Raw genomic sequence first — 26,929 nt, forward strand, 5'->3', positions numbered from 1 at the left:
GTAGCCGGATGGGGGCCCCGGCGGGGCCGGTGGGCTTAATCAGCCCCTCCCGAATAACCGTCTGGCTACACCCGGAGTCAACTAAGGCCCAGGCAGACGTCCCATCCACCTTCACCGGCAGAACAATTTTCCCCGGCTCCCAAGCCCGGGCCCGGTGACCCGCCGTCAACACCTGCCCATAATTGCAATCCATGTACGGGCACTCCCTCCTGAAGTGCCCTACCTGACCGCACTCGCAGCAGCGGTCCCGTCTCCCTTCCTCGATAGGGTTGTGGCGGGGGCTGCCCGGCCTTGTTGGTGCCTCCTCCGGTCATCGCGGGATATCTCCTCGGGGTGTCGCCCTAGGGCCCCGGGTTACTGGTATTCCGGGGGGCTGGACATGCCGCCGAGGGTCTCCCCCGTCCCCCTTACGTGGCCCCCGGGCCTGACCTGGGCTCCGTCCACCGGGCTCTCCCCCCTGGGGGTTGGTCTTCAATGCCCCATCTGCTGCCTGGTAGTCCTCCATCAGGGAAATCGCGTCCGCGAGGGTCTTGGGGCGGTGTCGCTGCACCCATTCCTTCCCTCCCGGAGGCAGGGCTTGCAGGAACTGCTCTAAGGCTACCATCTCGGCCACTTGACCGCCCGTCCGCCCTTCCGGCTCCAGCCACCTACAACAGAGGTCCCGGATTCGCTGGGCCACGGCCCGCGGCCTGGCCCCTGGCGTGTATCGTTCCCGGCGGAGTCGCTGGCGGTAGGTCTCCAGGCTGACGCCAACTTCGTCCAAGATGGCGGCCTTGACCTTCGTGTAGTCCAGTGCGTCTTGGGGGTCCAAGTTCCGGTACGCCGCTTGAGCTGGGCCCGTCAGGTAGGGGGCCAGTATCGTGGCCCAATGAGTGAGGGGCCACTGTACGGCGGTCGCGACTCGTTCAAAGGTCACGAGGAAGGCCTCGGGGTCATCCCCCGGCCCCATCTTAGCTAGGCGCACGGGTAATCCCCCGAGACCCTCACCGGGGTTGCCCCTGACGGCCCCTAGAGGCGTACTCGGTGCCGGGCCGATTAGTGCCGCCATCTGTTGAACCAGCCGCTCCTGGTTCGCCTGTTGCTGGGTTGTCAGCTCCCGGATCAGCTGCTGCTGCTGTTCCTGTCGCTGTGCGGCTTGTGCCTGCTGCTGGGCCGCCAGCTGCTGGAGCAGCTGAGTTTGCTGCTGCTGCTGTTGCGCCATCTGCTGCTGCTGATTCTCCAGCAGCCACTTCAAAAGTTTCTCGGGGTCCATATTGGGTCCTGTGGCCTTATCTCAGGCCCGTTCAGGTCCCTGGTCAGGTGCCAGTTGTGACGGGTCTGACACCCCAGCACCCCCTTGTGGCAGGGGCGGGCTGGGGGCCTAGCGCCGCGCCACTCACTTGTCCTTCGGTCTGCCCCTGGCAGCCGGCGTATTACGGCCTACCGGCCAGAGTCCATAAACGCCCCCTTCGGGGCGGGGTAGCGCGGCCTAGCGGCCGGAGTCCATAAACGCCCCCTTCGGGGCGGGGTAGCGCGGCCTAGCGGCCGGAGTCCACAAACGCCCCCCTCGGGGCGGGGTAGCGCGGCCTAGCGGCCGGAGTCCACAAACACCCCGTCGGGGTGGGGTAGCACGGCCTAGCGGCCAGAGTCCATAACCGCCCCCTTCGAGGCGGGGTATTAAGGGGTGGGGTAGGGGGACTCGGGCCCGCCCTCTCCACCGAGCCCCGACCCAGGGCCCTGATTGCGGCAAGCTCTCCTTGCCACCCGCTCGGCGGGGATCCGCCCACAACACGCCGAGCGGTACTGCAGCTTTAAGGCTGTCAGTCTCTACAATCCCCTGGGTCACTTCCTACCCTGTCTAGCCGGACGTCGGCGTTGTGGGAGCGGTTCCCCCGTAGGTCCCCTCCGGCCGGCGTCCCTCCCCGGGGTCTCCGGTACGGCCTCTGCTCGGCTGACGTCCCGGTCCAGGCTCACTGGCTCTCCTCCCGCAGGAGCTGACGGTCTGCGCCCTTCTCCCCCGGTGGTCAGCCCAGACTGAGCAGACCTGCAGGCTTTTATACCGGTCTGCCAGTTGGAGCATGCCCAGCAGAGCTTCCTGGGCGTGGATTCCTCTGCTAGCAAAGAAGGGTTAACCCCTGCTGTACCAGTGCGGGGCTGTCCCGCCCCGTCACACCATCTTTAAAAAAGGAGATAAGTTGGAGTGTGGAAACTATGGTGGCATTGGCTTGCTATCTACAGCAGGGGAAACTCTCGCCCGTATCCTCTTAAACCAATTACTTCCCCTTGCTGAGGGAATATTGCCAGACTCTCAGTGTGGTTTTAGACCATCTTGAGGGACAACCAACATGATCTTCGTTGCCCACCATATCCAGGAAAAGTCTCGGGAGCAAAATCAGGACCTGTACATGGCCTTCATCGATTTGACGAAGGTCTTTGACTCTGTCAGTCGCGAAGCCCTGTGGCAGGTGCTGCCCAGATTTGTCTGCCCTCCAAAATTTATTAACGGAGTTCACATTCAATACAGAAAGGATGGGCGGCTTATTAATCTTTGATGTTTCTGCTTTAAGTCTAAGGTCCTCAGGGCGTCCATTACTGACCTTCAGTACGCTGATGACTGTGTCATCATCACAAACACTGAGAATGACCTTCAGTCCACATTGGATTTTTTGCACAAGCTTATCGATGCCTATGACTCTCACTCAGTATCAAGAAAACTAAACTAAAGTGCTCCATCAGCCTGCTTCAGGCCTTGCACATGACCCACCAGAAATCACCATCAAGGGACAGACCTTGGAGAGAGTTGAGGACTTCTGTTACCTCAGTAGCCAACTTTCTCAAAATATAAAAATTCACAGTGAGATCCAGCACAGGATCCATTGTGCAAGTGCCTCCTTTGGGAAACTGCTCTGGCGCGTTTTCACAGACCGTGACCTACCGAAGGACACCAAGATCCAGGTCTATGAGACAATTGTTATTCCCTACACTCCTTTATAGATGCAAAATCTGAGTGACCTATGAACAGCAAGTCAAGAGTCTGGAGAGGTACCACCAATGATGCCTCCAGAAGTTCCTTTGCACCAAGTGGGAAGATCGCTGCACTAACACCAGCATCCTCATTGAAGCCAATGCCACCAACATTGAAGCAATGATCCACACCCACCAACTCCGCTGGCCTGGACATTGTGTGCAGATGCCAGACTCTCACCTCCCAAAACAAGCCCTCTACTCTTAGCTCACCCATGGTCAGAGATCCCGTGGTAGTCAGAGGAAATCCTACAAAGACACACTGAAAGTATATCTCAAGAAAACTCATGTGGACATCACAAGCTGGGAGGCGCAAGGAACCAACCGATCTCAGTGATGCCACATCCTCCACCAGGCAGTGGCCTGCTTTGAGGAGAAGTGCCTTGCCCTTGAAGTTGAAAAGAGAGAGAGAAGGAAGGAAAGAAAAAGAACTTTCTCCCAGCAGGCAGCTGACTTGTCAGGAAATGTCTGTACCTACTGCGGGCAGATCTATGGTTCCAGGATCGGACTCCTGAGTCGTCTCGGGACCCATATGTAAATCTGTGGTAGAGATCATCCTCGAATGGAGGGATTGCCGATGATGGCAATGCTGCTGCTGCAACCAATGAGGCTGGGGCCTACAGACAGAAGCCTCTTTCACTGTGCATCCCTGATTCATTCCCTGGGCACCATCCAGCCTGTGCACTGATTGAGTTGGAACCTTGGCAGAGGAGAAAGTTTTGGCAAAGTTTGGTATGAATCCAACCAGAAATGAGAAGTGAAAGCTGGACGAGAAGGGGTTGAGAGAGACAAGGTGGGTTAGGTAATATCTTTTATTGGACCAACTCCTGTTGGTGAAAGAGACAAGCTTCTGAGCTTGCACACAGCTCTTCTCTGTAAGATCAAAAGTTTGCCTCTCTCCAACAGAAATGGGTCCAATAAAAGATATTACCTCACCCACCCTGTCTCTCTCATATCCTGAGACTAACACGGCTACAACAACACTATATATAAGAAGGTGACTGTGACTTTTTGTAAAGTTTTCTAGTATTCTCTCAGGACAGCATCTCTCAAAAATCGCTTGGTGCAGAAACGTCACAGCTCCCGAATGTGTTTGTTCTCAGTGGTATCTAGTGCACAGGGCAGTTTGTAGACGGTTGACTGGTTATTTCTAGAATAATTCTGAATGGGTCCAATCCTGAGTCCTTTATTCTGTTTCTACTCAGTCTGTACAAAGCAAACTCACATGACAGTCAATAGCTGCCTGCCTGAGTAAGGAACCCTGGGTTTGGCCCTAGAAGCTGGCCCTGCACCTCTATCCAGGGAAGACGGGGATTAGTGACAAGCATGGACATAACTATAAGGGCCATGAAAAGACTCACCCTCCTCTCCAATCATGTGGAACTACCCTGCCAGCACAGCAGGGGTTAAAGGAGCCTTTGGGCCCAGCTAGCCCCACCCTGCTGTACCTGCAGCCAATGCCAGGCCCGGGGGTGAGAAAATGAGAGAGCCTGGCTCAGTTCAGGGCTGACTGGCAAAGAGGCAGGAGCTATCTGCCTCCCTACCTGAGGGGAAAGGTCACTAGACTGCCAGCTGAGGCAGCCACCAGGAAGTAAGCACCATCTCCCCAGCCAAGAGGGACTGTGGAGGAGACTAGGAGCCTCCGGCAACTGAGGTAACTGGGTCCCTAAAGCCCAGAGATATTGTGGGGTTCAGTCTCACCAAACTTACGGCTGCCCCACCTGAAGGAGCCTGGGACGAGAGGGCGCTATGGGGTACAAGCCACCCAGCGAACGGTACTAGAGGGGCCATGCCCCAATCAAATGGGACAGTGGTAAGAAGTAGCCCAGTGCAGGGGATTTAGTTCCCTGCTGGGAGGGTTCCTCTATTCCGGGCTAGTTGCAGGCAGGACCCTGGGCTGGGACCTGGTAGAGAGCAAGGGCCTGGGTTTCCCTACCCCACTGCCTAAAAGACTGAGGCAAATTGACCTTGAAAACAAGGGGCTGGAGGTCAGGGGAACCAATCACTAGGCAGCCCGGCCCTTCAAACGCCCTATTACAAACTCAAACTTCATTCCCACTGCAAACGTGCAGCTCCAGCTGAGATGCAGGCGCGGTTTTACAGAAAGGTGCACAGAAGGGACTTTTGCTCTGATACCCCTTGGTTCTTGTGCAGCTCCCTCCTCCTGGTGAGGTTCAGATGAGCGGGACTCCCTTCTGTGCACTTGCTAGGTGTGCAGCACAAGGCATTGCAGTTGTTATTACCAGGTTAGGGAATTTACAGTGGTGAAGGTCGATCTGTTTTCTGAGAGTTTCAAAGTCCTGACAATGAAGCTCATTTTTGTAAAGTTCCTGCCAAACCCATCTTTTTATTTTGTAAAAATACTAGAAAATTGCAGATAGAAGCACAGTCTGAATGAGTTCTCCCATGACAGCTAGCTGGGAATGGGAAACACTTCAGGAGCAAACTGTATTTACATGAACACACCTCCTCTGCCTAGATATCCAGCAGATAGAGCGGGATGTAAATTACTGGGATGTAAATTTACCCCACACTAGCCTGCTGCACACTGAGTGTCTGTGTGGACCCTGATGCTGCGCACTAACATTTCCCTAGTGCTGTGAAACGGGAGTAAATCAAAGCACACTAGGGAACTGTTAGTGCGAGGCAGCATGGTCCACATGAGCACATGGTGCCTGTCAGGACAGTGCCGGGTAGATTTACAGCCCAGCTTGCCCCAAACTTAATGTTCATGTAGATCTGCTCTCAGTCTCCCCCACCCCACCCTGAGTGCTTATTCCAGTCTCATTGCTCAGTTAGTTTTAGACTCTCCCCACACTCTGGCTCCTTATCTGGTCAGTCTCTCCTCACCCACCCACAGTTCCACCCCACTGGTTCCCAGTCCCAGACTCCTTCTCCAGTCAGTCCCAGTCTCCCCCAGCTCCCAGCCTCTCGCTCAGCAAGTCACAGTCTCTGTCCCCCAACTCTTGTTCTGTTCACCCTGCCTAGCCAGCAATAGTCTCTTCCCCCTCCCTCCTCCCAGACCCAGTCTCCTTGCCCAGCCAGTTCCCATCTCCCTCTTTCTCTCTCAGACCCAGTTTCTCGCTTCCCACCAGTATCCAGTCTCGGAATGTCCATCTGTCCCCTGGCCACCCCACAGGCTCCTGGTCCCAATCTACTCTCCTCCTCTCATCCCGGTTTGATTCTTGTCCCTTCTACATTCAATTCAGGTGGTTTCCCTTCTGCATTGCCTGGGCCCAATAGGGGAAGACAGTCTCCCTGGGACAGAGTGCCAGGGGTGAACAGATGAGCCTCCACTCAGATTGTGATGCTGGCAGACCAGGTGCCAGCCCATGCCAAAGCCCCAGGTCTCATTGAATGCTTACAAATGCACGGCCTGGCTAATTCACATGTGTATTAGTATTGGTCAATGTGATTATTAAATGTGTAAATGTATAAGAGTGTTTAATCTTCAAGAAAACTAACAGGATGTTATTTGCATTGTTCTCACTTATCTATATCTCATTATAATGCAATAGCAAACATTTACACCGTGTATAGCCGTGTAACTAAATAACCCATCAATCAAGAAAGAAGCCTTGTGGAATGCAAATGAAGAACTTTCACAGAAAAGTGCTAATTTCAAAGCAAGTGGTCATTGTGTGTGATGACTGGAGGCAAACACTCTAAATGCATTCCTCACTCTCTGTCAACCAAGGAAGAGTCCGTGTGGGTAATGACCATGTCAGTTTGTTTTCTGTGAGAAGAAGCTGTAAGTCTGGATTCAGGGAAAGATCCTTCATCTCTGGACTGTCTGAATTCTAACAGGGTGGAATAAGTGAACGAAAAGATGGAGCTCCACAGAGTTATTCAGCGTAGCCCTGAGAGACTTTGGGGAAACTGGCAGATGACAACATTTCTGCTACAATTTTGAATTATAGACTTTGGCCACTGGGAGCTGTGGGTGGCTGTGCAAATGTAAACAAACTCTCTGGCGGCCCGGCAACTGATTACTCTGACGGGCCATGTGCTGCCTGTTATAGTGATCCAGGCACAGGTGCTGGCTTCCAAATTGTCCCGGGGGTGCTCAACTCCCGCTCCGCCCCCAGTCCCGTCCCCACCCCACCCCTTCCCCAATGCCCCGTCTCTTTCTATCATTCCTCCGAGCGCACCCCATTCCTGCTCCTTCCTCTCAGTGCCTCCTGGACGCCACAGAACAGCTGATTGGGGTGATTGGGAGGCACAGGGAGGGAGAGGGAAGAGTTGATTGGCGGAGCCGCCAGCAGGCAGGAGGCGCTGGGTGGGGGGAGCATGGCTGCTGGTGGGTCCTGAGCACCCGCTAATTTTTTCCACAGAGTCGGTGCCTAGGAATCCAGAAGTTCACATTTGATACTGGCCTGGTGAAATCTAATTATAGAACACACCACCAGTTTGCAGTGTCTGCCCTGTTTTCTGACAGTCTGCCCTGAGGAGGCACTCACAGTCATGAGCCACTCCAGACAGCGTGACACGGATCTCTTAGACGTCAGTTGACTAACTGATTGGCAAATAATTCCCAAAGAAAGCTGATTGAAGTAATTAGCTAAGAAGGCTCACAGGCTGGGTGGATAAAGAGCCAAGTAGCCCATCAGCCTGAATCTGATAAAGACGCACAGGAAGGATGCCTCTGGTGGAGAAAACGAGAGGGGGACAGGGCTAGCTGAGCCCAGTCTCAGAAAGGCCTTAGGGGAGGGAAATCTTTCTTCCCCTGAGGTGAGGGCCAAAAACACAGAGGATACTGTGCACAGACTGTTGGTGGAGGGAACTCAACACAAATGGCACAGTGAATGCACAACTAGTGGAGTCTAGGCTGTTTCTGTTCTTACTAGAAAATTTACATCTGCAAGAGCCAGTCTGTTTCCTGCAGAATTTCAAAGTCCTGGCAACGAAGCTCATTTTTATAAAGTCCTTCCCATCATCTTTAGTTTGTAACAATGCTAGGAAATGGCATATCACCCCCCCCCTCACCTCCCCCATGTTAAGACGATGTTGAGATTTTGTATAGAAACACTCACAATCCAGAGAGGGTTAACGATTAAACACCTACCTTTAGCCCCCATTGCCAGGGGGAGCTGCTAAAACATTTGAAATTCTAAAGGAAAATATTCTACTCTCCCTTGTGCCATTTGCATAGGAATTTATTACTCCTAGTAACTGTCAAAAAGAGAAGAGTTACAAATAAAACTTGCAATGGGTCAATAATTGTAACGTTAATTATGGAGTCACAGGAAATTCCTCCATAATACGATATTTTTGTGCCGGGTAAGGCTGAGATTTGCTTTTGGCTGAGCCCTCTGTGCTACACCAGATCTACAGGGTATCAGAGAGCTGGGACGATCAACCCATTGCCTGTTCACCCTATGAGGTTGGGAACGGGGCTCCATAAACTCCCTGCCCCCCTGTGCATCACCCAAGCTACTCTGGCTGGGTGCCTGGGTCTGGATTTTAGTCTAAGGGTAAAAATTTCAGATGTGCCTCAGTGACTTAGGAGCCTACGTGTCATTTTCAAATGTGACTCAGGGCCAGATTTTAAAGGACATTCAGGCACCCAGGTGTGCAAACAGGCACCTACTTGGACTTCCCAAATCTCCTGGGAGTTCAGCACCAGGCACATTTGAAAATCCCACTGAGCATCTATCTGCATTTATAGACAACTAAATATCTTTTAAAACCTGCCCCTTGCGCACTTAGGAGCCAAAGTTTCATTGAAAGTCAAAGCAAATTGGGCACCGAACTCCCATCAGCCTCTTTGGCAACCCAGTGTAAATGTATATACAATTTTTTTTTAACAGAAGTTAATGGTTATAAACAACCAGACACATTATTTGCAAACAGGCAAATTCACTAATTCGATGATTTCTATGACCATGACTAAGTTTCCCAAATATTTTCCCCCAAAAGTGACAACTGGCAGCCCTTGTCCAAGGGCCCTGTGGGACTGACAGCGCCAGCATCACTACTGCCTTGACGAACGACTGCATCAACAAGAAACCTTCCACCCTGCAGAGCAGGCAAACTCCTAGCTGGATCAGAGATTCCTCCCACATAAGCCTTCACCCCGGCCATGGGTCCCACAGCTGGGCTGAAACCCTTCATGACACTGACCCACATTCAGAAAACAAACTGTAAAATGGTAACCATTCCAAGGGAAAGGAAAGGCCTGGCACTGGAGCATCTGCACACAAGAAAATGAAAACATTTTACAGTCACAGAGGAGGGTCCTCAGTGGCCAGCACCCTACAAACACTGAACCTTCTCCCCCGTCAGAAACAACCCCACACTAGTTACATTTTACAACCCCTTTGCCCCTTCTCACAACCCCTTCACCCGCACTCACAGGATTCCAGCTAACACTGTCCTTTCATCATCATTAAACACCTGGACTGCTTCCATCTCCCACCTCACTGCTGCAATCCCAAGGGCAAGAAGATAGCTGTGCTCCACCACTGACAGGCACCTCTTCCCTTTGATCAAATGAGAGGGAGGGGCTTAGACCCAGACATTCTCATATCACAGTCACAGCTCTGCAAAAGTGCTCCCACTCATGCCTCCACCATTCAGTACAGCTACACCTAACACAGGGACTGCAGCTGGAGCATATGCAAATAATTCCCAGCTAGTTCCGGCTCCAGGGGCTGAGTTAAGGCTGCCTTGGCATTTACCATAACTCTCTATTGCCTGCTTTTCAGGGGTTTGAGTTTGGCCCAACTCGATGTCCTAACAGGGCAAGAGATACCTCCGGGCAACATGAACTCTGTGTTAATGAAGTTTTTTGTCAGTGAATTTTAACTTAACTCCACAGTCTCTGACATGTGGAGCTGTCTGTGCACAGGCAGTAAGGAGAGTCTGGCCTTCATTGCAGTGAATGAACAATGGCCTCCTGTCTTGGGCGAGACTCATAGAGCACCAGTGACAATACATAGGTCACCAGTGTGAGAAATGTTTAACTCTAGCAGTGACTGCAGGGCAATGTGCACACAGAGGGCTCAGGTCTCCATAGCGCTGTGTGTAGGCAGTTGCACTCATGTAAAGATGGTGTAAAGTGATCCTTTCACATCACTACTAGTGAATTACACCAACTCACCACCTCTGAAGAGATTGTTGCCTGTGTGAAAAAGGTGTAACTGCAGCTAGACCAGTTGAGTTCAGGAGACAAGAGTCATGCTCCAAAAGAGAATGAGGCTGAACAAAGAAGGGAGTGGTTAGCAAAATCTATATTGTGCTTAGTCTCAAGTGCAAGCCTGGGTAATTGTAATTCATGTGGCTGGAGTATGTGCAAAGCACTGTGACGGGTTCAGTCACAGAGACCCCCTTGGGACTGTCACCTGCTGTGCTGAAATTACCTCTGAGCCCGTTTTCCCTGCTAGCTTGGGACTCCAGAACCCTGCCTTGTTAAGCCAGACACACTATTCTGCTGCAACACAGAATCAGAGTCCAGACCATGCCCCCAAACCTGCAGACTTTAAGTGAAAATGGCCCTGGAGGTTAACTGACTCCAGCACCCAGACACCCAGCTCCCAATGGGATCCAAACCCCAAATAAATCCATTTTGCTCTGTATAAAGCTTATACAGTGTAAATTGTCCGTCCTCTAGAACACGGATAGAGAGATATGCACAGCTGTTTGCTCCCCAGGTATTAATCACTTACTCTGGGTTTACTAATAAACAAAAGTGATGTTATTATGCATAAAAAGTAGTATTTACGTGGTTCCAAGTAAAACAGACAAAACAAAGTAAGTTACCAAGCAAAATAAAGCAAACACACGCAAGTCTAAGTCTAATACATTAAGAAACTGATTACAGGTAAAATCTCACCCTCAGAGATGTTCCAATATGCTTCTTTCACAGATTAGACTCCTTCCTAGTCTGGGCCCAATTCTTTCCCCTGGTACAGACCTTGTTAGTTCCAGCAGACATCTTAGGTGGAAAGCAGGGGCTTTCTCATGGCTGGACCGTAGGTGGTAAGCAGGGGTGTTTTCATGACTGGCCCCTTTGTCCTGTTCCATCCCCTTTTATAGATTTGTCACAAGGCAGGAATCCTTTGTCTCTCTGGGTCCCCACCCCTCCTTCTAGATGGAAAAGTACCAGATTTAAGATGGATTCCAGTATCATGTGTCACGGTCACATGTCTTGTGAGACCCCAGCCTCCATTCTTCCTGGGCTGGCTCACAGGAACACAGGAAGGCTTTCAGGTAAATAAACCATTTACAACCAATTGTCCTAGTCAATGGGAGCCATCAAGATTCTAAACCACCATTAATGACCCACAATTTGCATAATTACAATAAGACCTCAGAGTTATACAGTCGAACCCATTTAACTCGACCTCGGTTAACTTGCCAATCCTATTAACTCGAGGTTTTAGAAGTGGAACCGCCAAACTCCCTCTTTATCTTATGGGCTTCTCATCTGTTATGTCGATTTGCCCAACCCTAATATCTCGAGCCCGGCTCCCCGCGTCCCCAGCCACCCGCTCCCTGGCTCTCCAGCCGAGCGGTTCCCCAGCCGCCCGCTCCCCGCGTCCCCAGCCGCCCGCCCACCCCCGCATACCCGGTCCCTGCCCGTCCCCGCCCGCCCGGCCCCGCATACCCGGTCCCTGCCCGTCCCTGCCAGCCCGGCCCCGCATACCCGGTCCCTGCCCGTCCCCGCCAGCCCGTCCCCGCATACCTGTTCCCCGCTTTGCCTGCCGCCTGCCCGCCCGGCTCCCCGCTTTGCCGCCCGCCCCTCCGCCCGGCTTCGCTTCGCCGCCCGCCCGCCCGGCCCCGCACACCCGGTCCCTGCCCGTCCCCGCCAGCCCGTCCCCGCATACCTGGTCCCCGCTTTGCCAGCCGCCTGCCCGCCCGGCTCCCCGCTTTGCCGCCCGCCCCTCCGCCCGGCTTCGCTTCGCCGCCCGCCCGCCCGGCCCCGCACACCCGGTCCCTGCCCGTCCCCGCCAGCCCGCCCCGCATACCCGGTCCCTGCCCGTCCCCGCCAGCCCGTCCCCGCATACCTGGTTCCCGCTTTGCCTGCCGCCTGCCCGCCCGGCTCCCCGCTTTGCCGCCCGCCCCTCCGCCCGGCTTCGCTTCGCCGCCCGCCCGCCCGGCCCCGCACACCCGGTCCCTGCCCGTCCCCGCCAGCCCGTCCCCGCAGACCTGGTCCCCGCGTTGCCTGCCGCCTGCCCGCCCGGCTCCCCGCTTTGCCGCCCGCCCCTCCGCCCGGCTTCGCTTCGCCGCCCGCCCGCCCGGCCCCGCACACCCGGTCCCTGCCCGTCCCCGCCCGCCCGCCCCCGCAGCCCTGGTTCCCGCTTTGCCAGCCGCCGCCCCGCCCGGGTGACCGCAGTGCCGCCGGCCGCTCCGCCCTGCTTCGCTTCGCCGCCCGCCCGCCCGGCCCCGCATACCGGGTCCCTGCCCGTCCCCGCCAGCCCGCCCCGCATACCCGGTCCCTGCCCGTCCCCGCCAGCCCGTCCCCGCATACCTGGTTCCCGCTTTGCCTGCCGCCTGCCCGCCCGGCTCCCCGCGTTGCCGCCCCGCCCCTCCGCCCGGCTTCGCTTCGCCGCCCGCCCGCCCGGCCCCCCGCTCTGCCGCCCGCCCCTCCGCCCGGCTTCGCTTCGCCGCCCGCCCGCCCGGCCCCGCACACCCGGTCCCTGCCCGTGCCCGCCAGCCCGCCCCGCATACCCGGTCCCTGCCCGTCCCCGCCAGCCCGTCCCCGCATACCCGGTCCCTGCCCGTCCCCGCCAGCCCGCCCCGCATACCCGGTCCCTGCCCGTCCCCGCCTGCCCTCCCCGCATACCCGGTCCCTGCCCGTCCCCGCCAGCCCGCCCCGCATACCCGGTCCCTGCCCGTCCCCGCCAGCCCGTCCCCGCATACCTGGTTCCCGCTTTGCCTGCCGCCTGCCCGCCCGGCTCCCCGCTTTGCCGCCCGCCCCTCCGCCCGGCTTCGCTTCGCCGCCCGCCGCCCGCCCGGCCCCGCACACCCGGTCCCTGCCCGTCCCCGCCAGCCCGTCCCCGCATACCTGGTCCCCGCTTTGCCAGCCGCCTGCCCGCCCGGCTCCCCGCGTTGCCGCCCGCCCCACCGCCCGGCTTCGCTTCGCCGCCCGCCCGCCCGCCCGGCCCCGCACACCCGGTCCCTGCCCGTCCCCGCCAGCCCGTCCCCGCATACCTGGTCCCCGCTTTGCCAGCCGCCTGCCCGCCCGGCTCCCCGCTTTGCCGCCCGCCCCTCCGCCCGGCTTCGCTTCGCCGCCCGCCCGCCCGGCCCCGCACACCCGGTCCCTGCCCGTCCCCGCCAGCCCGCCCCGCATACCCGGTCCCTGCCCGTCCCCGCCAGCCCGTCCCCGCATACCTGGTTCCCGCTTTGCCTGCCGCCTGCCCGCCCGGCTCCCCGCTTTGCCGCCCGCCCCTCCGCCCGGCTTCGCTTCGCCGCCCGCCCGCCCGGCCCTGCATACCCGGTCCCTGCCCGTCCCCGCCAGCCCGGCCCCGCATACCCGGTCCCTGCCCGTCCCCGCCAGCCCGCCCCGCATACCCGGTCCCTGCCCGTCCCCGCCAGCCCGCCCCGCATACCCGGTCCCTGCCCGTCCCCGCCAGCCCGTCCCCACATACCTGGTCCCCGCTTTGCCTGCCGCCTGCCCGCCCGGCTCCGCTTCGCCGGTCCCCGCTTTGCCGCCCGCCCCTCCGCCCGGCCCCGCATACCTGGTCCCTGCCCGTCCCCGCCCGTCCCCGCATACCTGGTCCCCGCTTCGCCTGCCGCCCGCCCGCCCGGCCCGCTTACCCGGTCCCCGCTTCGCCTGCCGCCCGCCCCGCTTACCTGGTCCCGCTTCTTTGGCTGCCCGGCTCCGGGTCCCCGTCCACGGCCGCTGCCCGGCTTCCCTGTCCCGCTTCGCCGGATCCAGCCAGCCACGTGTAGGCAGCGTGTATAAGACGGTTATCTCGATTCACTGCGCATGTGCTGAGTTCACGTAGTACGTGATCACGGTCTGTATGGTCGTTAACTCCCATGCCAGTTCACTCATTCTTGTTGATCTTGTCTGAAGGATCTGTTTATTTTTTCCCTTCTAAAAATGTCTGGAGGTGTTAAGAGAAAACTGGACAATCAGTCAATAGAGAAAAAGTACACCCCTTCCCTTCTAGATGCAATGAACTTCCTGAGATCAGCCTGGAATGACGTGAAGAAGGAAACAATCTCAAACTGCTGGATGCACTGCGTCATTCAGGATATTTCCGATGATGAGTTTCAGGCACAGTGCCGTGCAGCTGCAGAAGAACTCGCGGAAGTGGCGGGAAAATCAAGCCTTACAGATGCTATCTTGGAAGAGGAGGCACAGGAGTTAGCCATCACTGTCCAGGAATTCCGAGATTACATAGAAATCGACAAAGACGTCGTTACTGATGGCGTGATCACCGATGAAGACATTGTATCAAGTGTGCAGTCAGCACAGGCAAGCACATCTGCATGCGGCAATGACAAAGAAGATGAAGAAGATGCGGACGAAGATTTGGAACCAATTCCCTCAGCTGCTGAGGTGGTAGAAATGCTACAGAAAATTCGACGGTATGGTTCTTTTGTAGGAGATGAAACTGTTTTAGACAGCATAAATAATATTGAAGCATTTGTTTTCAAGCAGACTGTTAAAGGCAAAAAGCAACAAAGCATTTTAGACTTTGTAAAGAAACCATAGTAACCGCGTGTACGATACTTTTCAGAGCTGTGTCAGAGTGAAATGACTCGCAAATTTAATTTTGACACTGGTTAGCTTTTTGTAAAAACGAACTACACCCCGCACGTTTTTTGTGATTTTGTGATTTTGTGAGTGATCTTTGTGTTTGCAATGTTGGAGAATATAATAAAGGTTTGTATCGAGAATCGACGGTGGTTTGTATTGTATACTGGTAAACAAAAAAACTGCGCTCCAAAAAAACTGAATGCAAAGACCTACGAGAAGGTCTCCAAAGCCATGATACAGACATGTAAACTTTTATTCTTAATATACTGGTAAATCTCTGCTGTTAGTTGGTGCACATATGCCTTTTGTTGTTAGCAAACATGTATGTACATTTTTATAGCATGCCGATCGCTTCATCAAACAAATCGCGGCAACGCTGTTGTGTAAAAAAACCTCTAAAAACATGTGCATGTACATTCTCATTTATTAACGCACATCATGTACATAAAGAAATTTCAAGCACATGTTAATGTATTGCCGCCATATTGGTTTTTGTTTATCTCGATCATCGGTTATCTCGACGCTTTTTGGCAAACCCCTAGGCCAGCGACATAACAGGGTTCAACTGTACTTCATATTTCTAATTTCAGATACAAGAGTGATACCTTTATACAAAAAGGATGACCACACTCAGTAGATTATATGCTTTGTAATGATACCTTACAAGAGACCTTTTGCATAAAGCATATTCCAGTTACCTCATATTCACATTCAAAGCATATTTTCATAAAGCATATGGAGTGCAACATCACAACATGCAAAGCTGGTATACATGGATCCTACTCGATAACCATATTTAACAAGGCCATGCTCTGTGCTGACCTCACCGCTGTTCTCCCCTGGGAAGACAAATCTGTTTTTATGCTCCCCTCCTGGTACTGCTTGCGTATATAGGATTGCTGCCTGGCGTATAGACTATGGGTAGGGTTCTTCCACAATCATAGTCCATTTTGGTCAGTTTCACTGTCATAGGATTTTAAAAATCATAAATTTCATGATTTCAGCTATTTAAATCTGAAATTTCACGGTGTTGTAATTGTTAGGGTCCTGACCCAGAAAGGAATTGTTGGGGGGTTGCAAGGTTATTGTGTGTGTGTGTGGCGGGGCGGGGGTTCAGTACTGCTACCCTTATTTCTGTGGTGCTGCTGCTGGTGGCGGCACTGCTTTCAGAGCTGGGCAGCTGGAGAGTGACGGCTGATGGCCAGGATCCCAACTCTGAAGGCAGAGTCACCACCAGCAGCAGCGCAGAAGTTAGGATGGTATGGTGTGGTATTGCCACCATTATTTCTGTGCTGCTTCCTGCAGAGCTGGGTCCTCAGTCAGCAACTGTCATTCTCCAGCCATCCAGCTCTGAAGGCAGCAGTGCAGAACTAAGGGTGACATGGTATGGTATGGCCACCCTCACTTCTGCGCTGCTGCTGGCGGGACACTGCCTTCAGAGCTGGGCGCCCGGCCAACAGCTGTCGCTCTCCAGCCGTCCAGCTCTGAAGGTCGTGCACAAGTAAGGGTGGCAATACTGCAACCCCCCCTGCAACTCCCTTTTGGGTCAGGACTCCCAATTTGAGACATGCCGGTCTCCCCTGTGAAATCTGTATAGTATAGAGTAAAAGTACACAAAATACCAGATGTCACCAGGGGAGACCAGATTTTATGGTCCGTGACACGTTTTTCATGGCTGTGAATTTGGTAGATTCCTAACTATGAGAATTGTGTTGTATTTGCCTTGGTGTCATATGGCTAATTGGCCAGGCAGCTTTTGTGTGGGTGCAGGATGTGAAAGCCATGGGGCAGACAGAAGAGATGGGAAAGAGGGAAAGTGGCAAAGCAGAAGAGCTGATCACTTTCAACCTTTCAACAACCAACCAGTGCTTGTTTGGAGGGGGAAGGGTCATTGTGCAGGCTAGTACATGTGAGCATTGCCCTAGGACAGACTCTGGGCAACTTTACAGCAGCTGTCTGGGCTGCAGAACTCGCAACTGCGGTGATGAAGTGGGAATTCTGTGCAATATTTTTACGAATGGTAGGCAGGGCAGTGACTTACCTGGCTAAGCATTGCTACCGAGTCAGTGCAATAAGGTTACAAAGCTCTATTGTGGCAGAGCTGAAGATGTGTCACTTAACTGTCTAGGGTGGGATGAATGAGACATCACAGAATTGGCTGGAGCCCACCAATATCAATGGAGGATCCTGAAAGACAATGGGAAGCTCAGGGATTGAACAACTGACAACTAACAATAGGACACTTCAGCAGGCAGAACATGTGAAGTCAGCAGGAGGAGGACAATGGACAGCGCAGTGACAGGAGTCTAGGATAAGAATTAGCCTTTGGAGAGACACAAGAGCTCACCTGGGACTGAGAGACAGAAAAAGTGGAAACCAAGATGGGTCCACAGCAGCATGGCTCATAGGAGCCCTGACTTAGCCAGAATGGAGGGAGGGATAGCTCAGTGGTTTGAGCATTGGCCTGCTAAATCCAGGGTTGTGCATTCAAATCCTGAGAAGGCCATTTAGGGATGTGGGGCAAAAATCTATCTGGGGATTGCTCTAGCTTTGAGCAGGGGGTTGGACTAAATGACCTCCTAACATCCCTTCCAACCCTAATATTCTATGACTATATCTTAATTTTTTGCTCCTTCTCTGTGCTAACCTAAAAACTTCCCAATGGTGTGTTCCAGCTGACCAATAAATCTTGCTGTGCTTTGAAAAGGCTGCCAGGTGTCACTGCGGACACTTGCTGAGGTGCATTGGTCCCTGATGAGTGTAAAAGTCTCTAAGCTGGAGTCTATCTCAGTTGGACCCAATGGGCAGAGCATATGGGGTGAAACAGGAGTGCTGGAGCCCAGAGGCTCTGTCTTGGAGGCATTGAGGCTATGTGACCTACACTTAAGGAAGAGTGGGACCTTTGTGGGGTCTGGCAAATTGAAGGGGTTCTTCTCCCTGATTGTTTAAAAGCTGGGACATAGCACAGATCCTGTAGATCAGGGATCTACAATGTATGGCTCGCGGACCGCCAGGGTGAGCCCCCTGGTAGGCCACACCAGTTTGTTTACCTGCTGCATCCGCAGGTTCAGCCAATCGTGGCTCCCACTGGCCGCGGTTTGCCACTGCAGGTCAATGGGGGCTGCAAGAAGCATGGTGGGATAAGAAATGTGCTGGCCACGGCTTTGTGCAGCCCCCATTGGCCTGCAGCAGCAAACCCCAGCCAGTGGGATCCACAATCAGCCAAACCTGCAGACACGGCAGGTAAACAAACTGGCCAGGGGGTTTACTCTGGTGGGCCATGTGCCAAATGTTGCCAATCCCTGCTGTAGATCTGTGACACCTGCCAAGGCCCAAGGTGCCAATGTGTGATAAAGACCCTAAATGAAGGACACACATTGATCATTCCCACATAAAAAAAAGTGCTGAGGAATCATTTCCTTTAGCATAAATGTCTCTGTAACCTCAAGGCAACGATTCTTTCTTTCTGAGATAAATAATTTTCAATACCTAACGTGAGGGGACACTCAAGTTATGTGGTTTATCGGTTGCTTTGGCACCACAATGAGTTACATCCCTGAAAGGAGGTGCACCGACGTGGGATGGATGGAGTGAGGGTTTCTCAGACAGGTAGGTTTCCACTTTGCATTTATTCAGCATTTGCCTTGGGAACTGCTTGTGCCTAGCTCCCAGGCAGTCAGTCAAGTTCCTTTGCACCCTCTGGATACTCCCCAAATAACAGCGACAGGCCCAGAAGTTCAGGGTTTACAATCCCAGAGTTGCTGCAGCAGAGACAAGAACAGGCCCAGCAGGGAATGGGGGTATGGCTACAAGATTACTGCTTTTGGCTCCTCCCATTACGCAAAGGAGCTCCTCTTACACTTGTGCATTTCAGATACAAAAAGTTTGGAAAACAAGGACAGTGCAGCTCAGTCAGTTGCAACAGAATCAGCCAAGACATTACGATTACAGGGCTCCCCTTACATGGGAATCTCAGAATCACGCCCAGAGAGGGAACCTTGGCCCCGGTAGATCCTTGGCTCATGGAGAAAATAGCTTATGTAATTAAAGACGGTATCTTAACGCATACGTACAAGTGGGCCAAATAAAGTTGCAAAGGCAACTTTAATTCTGCCATTTCCTTGTTTTTTACTGCTCAACTTTGCAAACTTAATGTGCCTTACAAGTAAAGCTTTGTGCACAATTTCCTAGGTTTTTAAAAAAGCAAATTGAAAAAACAGAAGTTCCAAGTTGCGGAATCATGTTGCCACCCTCTGGATGCCACCCGTCTTGGTTTTACCCAGACAGTCTGATTTTTGGACTCTGTGTCTGGGTGCCATTTAGGGTTGCCAGGTACCTGCTTTTCTACTGGAAAATCCAGCTGAAAAGGGACCTAAATGGCACCTGAACCAAAAGCCTGGTTTCCACAGGGCGGGGGTGGGGGGTGGGATACTGGGTCATTAATCTGTGCCAGCCCCTGCTCAGCCAGGGCAGCTTCGTACCTACAGGCAGGCTCCTTGAGAAGATCCAGCGAGTGACGAGGGGAGGGGAGGAGTGAGCGACAGGGGCAAGTCCTTGAGGGGAAGATGCAGAGAAGGGGCTGGGTCTCGATGAAAGAGATAGAGCAGAAGTGGGACCTTGGGGGAAGAGGTGGAGAAGGGCATAGCCCTGGGAGGAAGAACCAGGGCATGGAGTAGAGCCTCGAGAATCTGATTACCAGCCATTAGAAAGAGGGCAACCCTGTGACACCCACCTGTATCATCAGCACAGTTGGAACCTTTAGATCCACCACAGAAACCTCTGCCATTTGAGCTAATGGAGTAACTGACAGTAGTAGTAGGTTGTCATCCTCTTTGTGGACCAACACTAGCAAGGATCAGAAGATTTTGTTGGAGGGTTTGACAGATATTTGCTGACAGCAGGGGAATGTCAAAACTCAGGGATACTGGGATCCATTCCAGGCTCTGGAGGTGTGTGTGTTCTGGTAATGACAGACCCTTCTTCCCCTGTTCCCCGCAAGCCTAACCCCTTCTACCTCATCCCCTTCAAACTGTCCCTGTCCTGGTTCTGTTTCTTCCCCATCCCATGCCATGTGTTCCAGCCTGTAAAGGTGCAGGACTCACTCCTGCAGTGCCTCCTGCTGGTCATCTCAGGGAATTAGCTCTTTTGCAGCCTGGGCGCCCTCTGCAGGCCAGTGCCCCACTTGTAGCTGGCCCCCATGTTCCTCCCAGACCCCACTGCCTCTTTACCCAGGGGCTGCCCCCTGGAAGCACACCCACCAGTCTCTATGGGTTTCCCCTCTCTGTGGAACCCCCAACCATCTAATCCTCACCTTGCCTCAGTCTGGGCTACTGCCAGTCATCACCGAGCCCCCACTCACTGGGGCACACTGCAGTGTAAAGCCACTCATCACAGGCAAGGGGGTTCAGACTTGCTGCCTTCTCTGCCTCCCAGTACCTCCATGGGCCTTGGACCAGGCCCTTCAGCCTGGGGAGTTGCCAGCCTGGAGCTCCCCTGGCCTTCCCCCAGCCCTGCTTCACTCCTAGTACCCTTTCTACAGGCAGTCAGGCCCTGCTCTCTCCCAGCCTGGAGAGAAACTCTTCTTGGACCTCTGCCTCACAGCCTTTTTATAAGGGCCAGCTGGGCCCCCAATAAGCCAGCCCAGCTGTCGCTGCTTTCCAATCAGCCCAGCCTTTCCCCTGACACAGCCCTCTCCCAGGGCTGTTTTAAGCCCTTCAGGGCAGGAGCAGGGTAACCACCCTGCTACACAGTACCATTCTTCTTCTCTACCCAGTTCCAGTCTCCACTCCTCAAGCTTCTCTTCCCCAGTCCCAATCTCCTGGACAAGCCAATCCTGGATTTCACCTCTGGGTTCCCCAGCCAAGTCCCAGTTTCCCCCCTGTTCTCTGTGCTGTCCCTCCCTTCTGGGGTCCTCAGCTGATCTGTTTCTCACAATTATCCTTGCTTTGGGTTGTCCTGTCTGCCCCAAGCCCCAGTTTCCCTCCCTGGATGCCTCATCCAGTCTCAGGGTTTCTCTCTACACACACTTAATCTGTGACAAACTGGGGTGTAAATTTACCTCACACTAGCCTGCTGCACACTGAGTGTCCATGTGGATCCTGCTGCTGCGCACTAACATTTCCCTAATGCTTGGAAATGAGATAGATCAAAGCACACAAGGGAACTGTTAGGGCTTCTCTTTGCTACCACACTAAATCAGTGCCACTGTATCGATGCAGCGGCGCTAATTTAGTGCGTCTGGTGAAGACGCATTACGTCGATGGGAGAGCGCTCTCCTGTCACCATAATTACTTCACCTCATCGAGAGGCAGAAGTTCTGCTGGTGGGAGAGCATCTCCTGCTAACATAGCACAATCTAGACACTGCTTTAAGTCAAAGTAAGTTACATTGCTCGGGGTGGGGAGGGTGTTTTCACACCCTGAGTGATGTAACTTACATTAACTTAAGCAGTAGTGTAGACAAGGCCTCAGTGTGCAGCCACACCGTCCTCATGGACGCTCGGTGCCTGGCAGGACAGTGTGGGGGAGATTTACACCCCAGCTTGCCACAAACTAAATGTTCATGTAGATCTGCTCTCAGTCTCCCCCACCCCACCCTGGCTGCTTATTCCAGCCTCTTTGCCCAGTTAGCCTTAGACTCCCCCCACACCCTGGTTCCTGATCTGATCTGTTTTTCCTCACCCACCTCCAGTTCCTCCCCACTGGTTCCCAGTCCCACACTCCTCCCCAGTCAGTCCACGTCTCCCCAGCTCCCAATCTCATTGATCAGCAAGTCACAGTCTCTCCCACTGTTTTTCCTCACCCACTCCCTGTCCTAATCACCCTGCCTAGCCAGACCGAGCCTCTTTCCCCCTCCTCCCAGTCCCAGTCTCCTTGCCCAGCCAGTCCCCATCTCCTGCTTTTTCTCCCAGTCCCAGGTTCTTTCCGTCCACCAGCCTCCAGGCTCAGAATATTCCCCCTGCATCCTTATCTTCATCTACTTTCCTCTCTCACCACGGCCTGCATTCAATTCAGGTGGCTTCCTCCCCATACTGCCTGGGCCCAATAGGTGGGAACAGTTTCTCTCATCTCAGTTCTAGTGCCTGGTGCCACTCTGGCCCATAGCAGCCAGGAGCACAATTTCAGCAGAATTTTATTGGTTGCACATCTTGCCATTGCTGCAACACCTCTTTGGGGACCATCACGTTGCTGTCGTGAAGGAGCTTGTGTATGCCAATGATCCTCAGAACTGGGCTGCTGGGAGCTTCATTTCTCTTCAAATTTGGTATAATGAGAAGATTCCAGGAGACTTGAGAAATGCAAACATTGTTACCATCATTAAAATAGGGAGATAAGTTGGAGTGTGGAAATTATCATGTCATTGCCTTGCTATCTACAGCCGGGAAAGCAGCAAAGAGTCTTGTGGCACCTTATAGACTAACAGACGTTTTGGAGCATGAGCTTTCGTGGGTGAATACCCACTTTGTTTTCTCTTAAGCTGATTACTTCCCCTTGCTGAGGAAATATTGCTGGAATCTCAGTGCATTTTCAGACCATCCCGCAGGACAACCAACATGACCTTCATTGCCCACCAAATCCAGGAAAAATCTCAGGAGAAAAATCAGGACCTGTACATAGCCTTCATTTATTTGAAAAAGGCCTTCAACTCTGTCAATCGCGAAGCCCTGTGGAAGGTACTGGCCAGATTTGGCTGCCCTCCAAAATTTATTAACGGCCTAAGGCTTCTTCATGATGAGATGACTTCCACCATTCTCTGTAATGGCCTGGAGATGGATTCTTTAGTCATCAAAACTGGGGTTAAGCAAGGATGTGTTATTGCCACAACCCTGTTCTCCAGGTATTTAGCAGTCATTTTTGTCCTTGTTAAAGACCGCATCCTCACTGGAGTTGCCATTCAATACAGAATGGATGGGCGGCTTATTAATCTTTGACATTTCCGCTCAAAGTCTAACCTCCTTAGAACGTCCATTGCTGACCTTCAGTACGCTGATGACTGTGCCATCTTCGCGCACACTGAGAATGACCTTCAGTCCACACTGGATTATTTTCCACAAGCTTACTGAAGCCTATGACTCTCACTCAATATCAAGAAAACTAATGTGCTCCATCAGCCTGCTTCAGGCCATGCACAGGAACCACCACAGATCACCATCAAGGGACAGACTTTGGAGAGAGTTGAGGACTTCTGTTACCTCGGTAGCCAACTTTCTCAAAATGCAAAAATTGACAGTGAGATGCAGGAACCATAACCCAAGTGCTTCCTTTGGGAAATTGCTCTGGTGCATTTTCACAGACTGTGACCTATGGCAGGACACCAAGATCCAGGTATATGAGAAATTGTTATTCCTACACTCCTTTATAGCTGCTAAATCTATCAACAGCACCTTAAGAGTCTGGAGCGGTACCACCAAAGATGCCTCTGGAAGATCCTTTGCATCAAGTGGGAAGATCGCTGCACTAACACCAGCATCCTCATTGAAGCTAATGTCACCCGCACTGAAGCAATGATCCTCACTCACCTACTCCGCTGGACTGGACATTATGTGTGGATGCCAGACTCTTACCTCCCAAAACAAGCCCTGTACTCTCAGTTCACCCATGGTCAGAGATCCCGTGGTAGTCAGAGGAAATCCTACGAAGACACACTGAAAGTGTATCTCAAGAAAACTCATGTGGACATCACAATCTGGGAGGAGCAACCAACCAACCAACCTCAATGACGCTTCATTCTTCATCAGGCAGTGGTCTGCTTTGAGGAGAAACGCCTCACACTTGAAGTTGAAAAGAGAGAGAGAAGGAAGGAAAGAAAAAGAACCTTGGTAGAGGAGAATGTTTTGGCGAAGTCTGGTATTAATCCAACCAGAAATAAGAAGTGAAAGCTGGACGAGAAGGGGTTAAGAGAGACAAGGTGGCTGAGGTAATATCTTTTATTGGACCAACTCCTGTTGGTGAGAGAGACAAGCTTCTTAGCTTACACAGATGTCGTCTCTGTAAGATCAAAAGTTTGTGTCTCTCCAGCAGAAATGAGTCCAATAAAAGATATTACCTCACCCACCCTGTCTCTGTCATATCCTGGAACTAACATGGCTACAACAACACTGCATATAAGAAGACGACTGTCACTTTTTGTAAAGTTTTCTAGTATTCTGTCAGGACAGCATCTCTCAAAAATCACTGGTGCAGAAACATCACAGCTCCCGTATGTTTATGTTCTCAGTGATATCTAGTGCACAGGGCAGTTTGTAGGCAGCTGACTGGTTATTTCTAGAATAATTCTGAATGGGCCCAATCCTGAGTCCTTTATTCTGTTTCTACTCAGTCTGTACAAAGCAAACTCACATTACAGGCAATAGCTGCCTGCCTGAGTAAGGAACCCTAGGAGCTGGCCCTGCACTTCTATCCAGGGAAGACGGGGATTAATGACAAGGATGGACATAACTATAAGGGCCATGGAAAGACTCATCCTCCTCTCCAGGCTTCAGCACAGGCACGTGGAACAACCCTGCCAGCACGGCAGGGGTTAAAGGGAGCCTTTGGGCCCAGCTAGCCCCACCCCACTATATCTGCAGCCAATGCCAGGCCTGGGGGGAGAAAAGGAGAGAGCCTGGCTCAGCTGAGGGCTGACTGGTGAAGAGGCAGGAGCGATCCACTTCCCTACCTGAGGGGAAGGGTCACTAGCCTGCCAGCCGAGGAGGCCACCAGGGAGTAAGTGCTGTCTCCCCAGCCAAGGGGAACTGTGGAGGAAACCTAGGAGCCTCCTGCAACTGAGGTAACTGGGTCCCTGAAGCTCAGAGACATTGTGGGGTTCAGTATCATCAAACTTGCAGCTGCTCCACCTGAAGGAGCCAGAGACTGCAGCATGAGGCCACCCAAGATATACGAGAGTGCACTATGGGACACAAGCCACCAGCGAATGGGACTAAAGGGGCCAGGCCCCAAACAAAAGGGACAGTGGTAGGAAGTTGTCCAGGGCAGGGGATTTAGATCCCTGCTGGGAGGCCTCCCCTATTTAGGGGTAGATGCAGGCAGGACCCTGGGCTGGGACCCGGTAGAAAGGGAGGGCCTGGGTTTCCCTAACCCACTGCCTAAAATACTGAGGCAACTTAACCTGGAAAACTAGGGACTGGAGGTCAGACGCATCAACCAGTAGGTTGCCCGCCCCTTCAAGCGCCCTGTTACAAATCCAAACTTTATTCCCACTGCAAATGTGCAGCTCCAGCTGAGATGCAGGCGCAGCATTACAGAAAGGTGCACAGAAGGGACTTTTGCTCTGATACCCTTTGGTTCTTGTGCAGCTCCCTCCTCCTGGTGAGGTTCAGAGGAGAGGGACTCCCTGTTGTGCACTTGCTAGGTGTGCAGCACAAGGCATTGCAGTTTACCAGGTTGGGGAATTTACATTGGTGAAGGTCAGTCTGTTTTCTGAAGAGTTTAAAAGTCCTGGCAATAATTTTTTTGTAAAGTTCCCGCTCACCCCAGCTTTTTTATGTTTAAAAAATACTAAGAAATTGCATACAACCTCTTCCACCCCCCTCGTGAAGAGCATATCAATTTTGAAACACTCAAAATCCAGGAAAGGGTTGAAATTAAACACTGCCCTGAGCTTTGATTGCTGGGAGAGCGGCTAAAACTTTTGGAACTATGGAAAAATATTCTCTCTACCTTGTGCTATATTCAGAGGAAGATATTATTCCTACCAAATGTTAAGAAGAGAGAAGTTGTAAATAAAACTTATAATGGGTCTGTAGCTGTAATGTTAACTACTGAGTCACAACAAATGTATCCATAATATGATATTTCTGGGCTGTGTAGGGTAGAGGTATATTTTTGGCTGAGCTCTCTATGCTATGCCAGATCCACAGGGTATCAGAGGTTTTGAAATTTTCTATTACTGGTTGGTCCAAAATGTGGGAAGTAACAGAGCAGACGGGGGAGTGCTCTCAGCTAAATCTAATTCTGGCAAATGTGGGAGAATCTGCCCATTCCTCGGTCACCCTGTGAGGATGGCAAAGGAACTACACAAATGCCCCACCCTCTGTACCTCTGTGGTTGGGTGTCTGGGTCTGGATTTTGGCATGAGTGTAACATTTTCAAAAGTGCCTCAGCGACTTAGGATTCTAAGTGACATTTTCCTTTTTCATTTTCTCTCATATCTGCATTTTTAGACCCATTCAGAGGAAAAGGGAAAACGTGGCACTGAAACAACTGGAAATGAGATAATGAAAACACTTCACAGTCACACAGGGGGCTCCTCAGTGGCCAGAGACATGAACAGTAATAATTACAGCTTAGGAATAACAATAATTACTGGAGTTTTTCTGTTTTTTGTTCATTTCTCGTTAGGGTCGCAGGAACATGGTGCAATCTGGGTTCAAGCCCTTTTGTCTCAGGGGATTTGCCTTTCATTACTGAGCTGGCTGATTCTTACCTGAACAGGTCACTCCAGCATCCTCTGTGTGATCGCAGGAATACACTTCCCGTCTCCTGTCCCCACAGTGCAAGAGAGCAGACTCAGTACCACGACAGGCAACGTTAACCAGCCAAATTTGTCCAGATCCTGCTCCAAAATGGGCATTACGATGGGCATTGATAGCAGCTCCACATCCCAACTGCTTACAGACAACCCCAGCATCTTTCATGTCCCAGCCATCATCACACACCGTCCCCCACTGATCCTGGTGTTTAACCTCCACTCTCCCGGCACAGGGGCTGCCTCCATTCGTCAGCCTCAGCTCCTCAGCACCTTCAAAGAGAGACACAGAGCAGGGTCAGAGCAAGCAGGGAGCCCCCTCCCCAGCATTATCACAGGAGAATCTGCGCCTGGCAGCAGGGGATCCGCACCCAGAGCCAGGAGAATGGGACATGCCCAGAGCTGTCTCATGGCTCCACTTGATTACATATCAGGGCCTCACGCCCAGGGCTATCAGTGCTGCAGCTCTTGCCATTTTATCCCCACTCTGGTGATTTGGGGTATTTTTACCTGTCTCAAGAGAACACGATGAAAAGCCCCAAATCACAGAGTTTCTCTTATTCCAAATGGCGCCATCTCCTGTCACTGTCACTGGGGCTGAAGCCAGCGAGATGCCGCCATCTCCTTACAGTCTGTCAGCATGTGGGAGTGAAGCCGTCCTGAGTAAAACTGGCAGCCATCTACTACTAAAGCCCACAGAGAACACTGCTGTCTCTGGGTGGCTGAGGGGGCTGGAGAGGACCCAGG

The 26,929-nt window shown here is 52.8% G+C and overlaps 1 protein-coding gene across 1 annotated transcript in view; it reads right to left on the reverse strand.

The window, feature by feature from the left end:
* The window catches only part of LOC123355764 (antigen WC1.1-like), a 69,262-nt gene extending 42,911 nt beyond the window's left edge, over nucleotides 1–26,351 (reverse strand). The window contains exon 1 of the mRNA XM_044998420.1: nucleotides 26,141–26,351. Coding sequence (XP_044854355.1) covers nucleotides 26,141–26,351 — 211 coding nt within the window. The remainder of the gene's footprint in view (nucleotides 1–26,140) is intronic.
* Nucleotides 26,352–26,929: the final 578 nt, after the last annotated feature.

This window comes from Mauremys mutica, chromosome 1 (genome assembly GCF_020497125.1).
Source record: "Mauremys mutica isolate MM-2020 ecotype Southern chromosome 1, ASM2049712v1, whole genome shotgun sequence".
Classification (NCBI taxonomy): Eukaryota; Metazoa; Chordata; order Testudines; family Geoemydidae; genus Mauremys; species Mauremys mutica.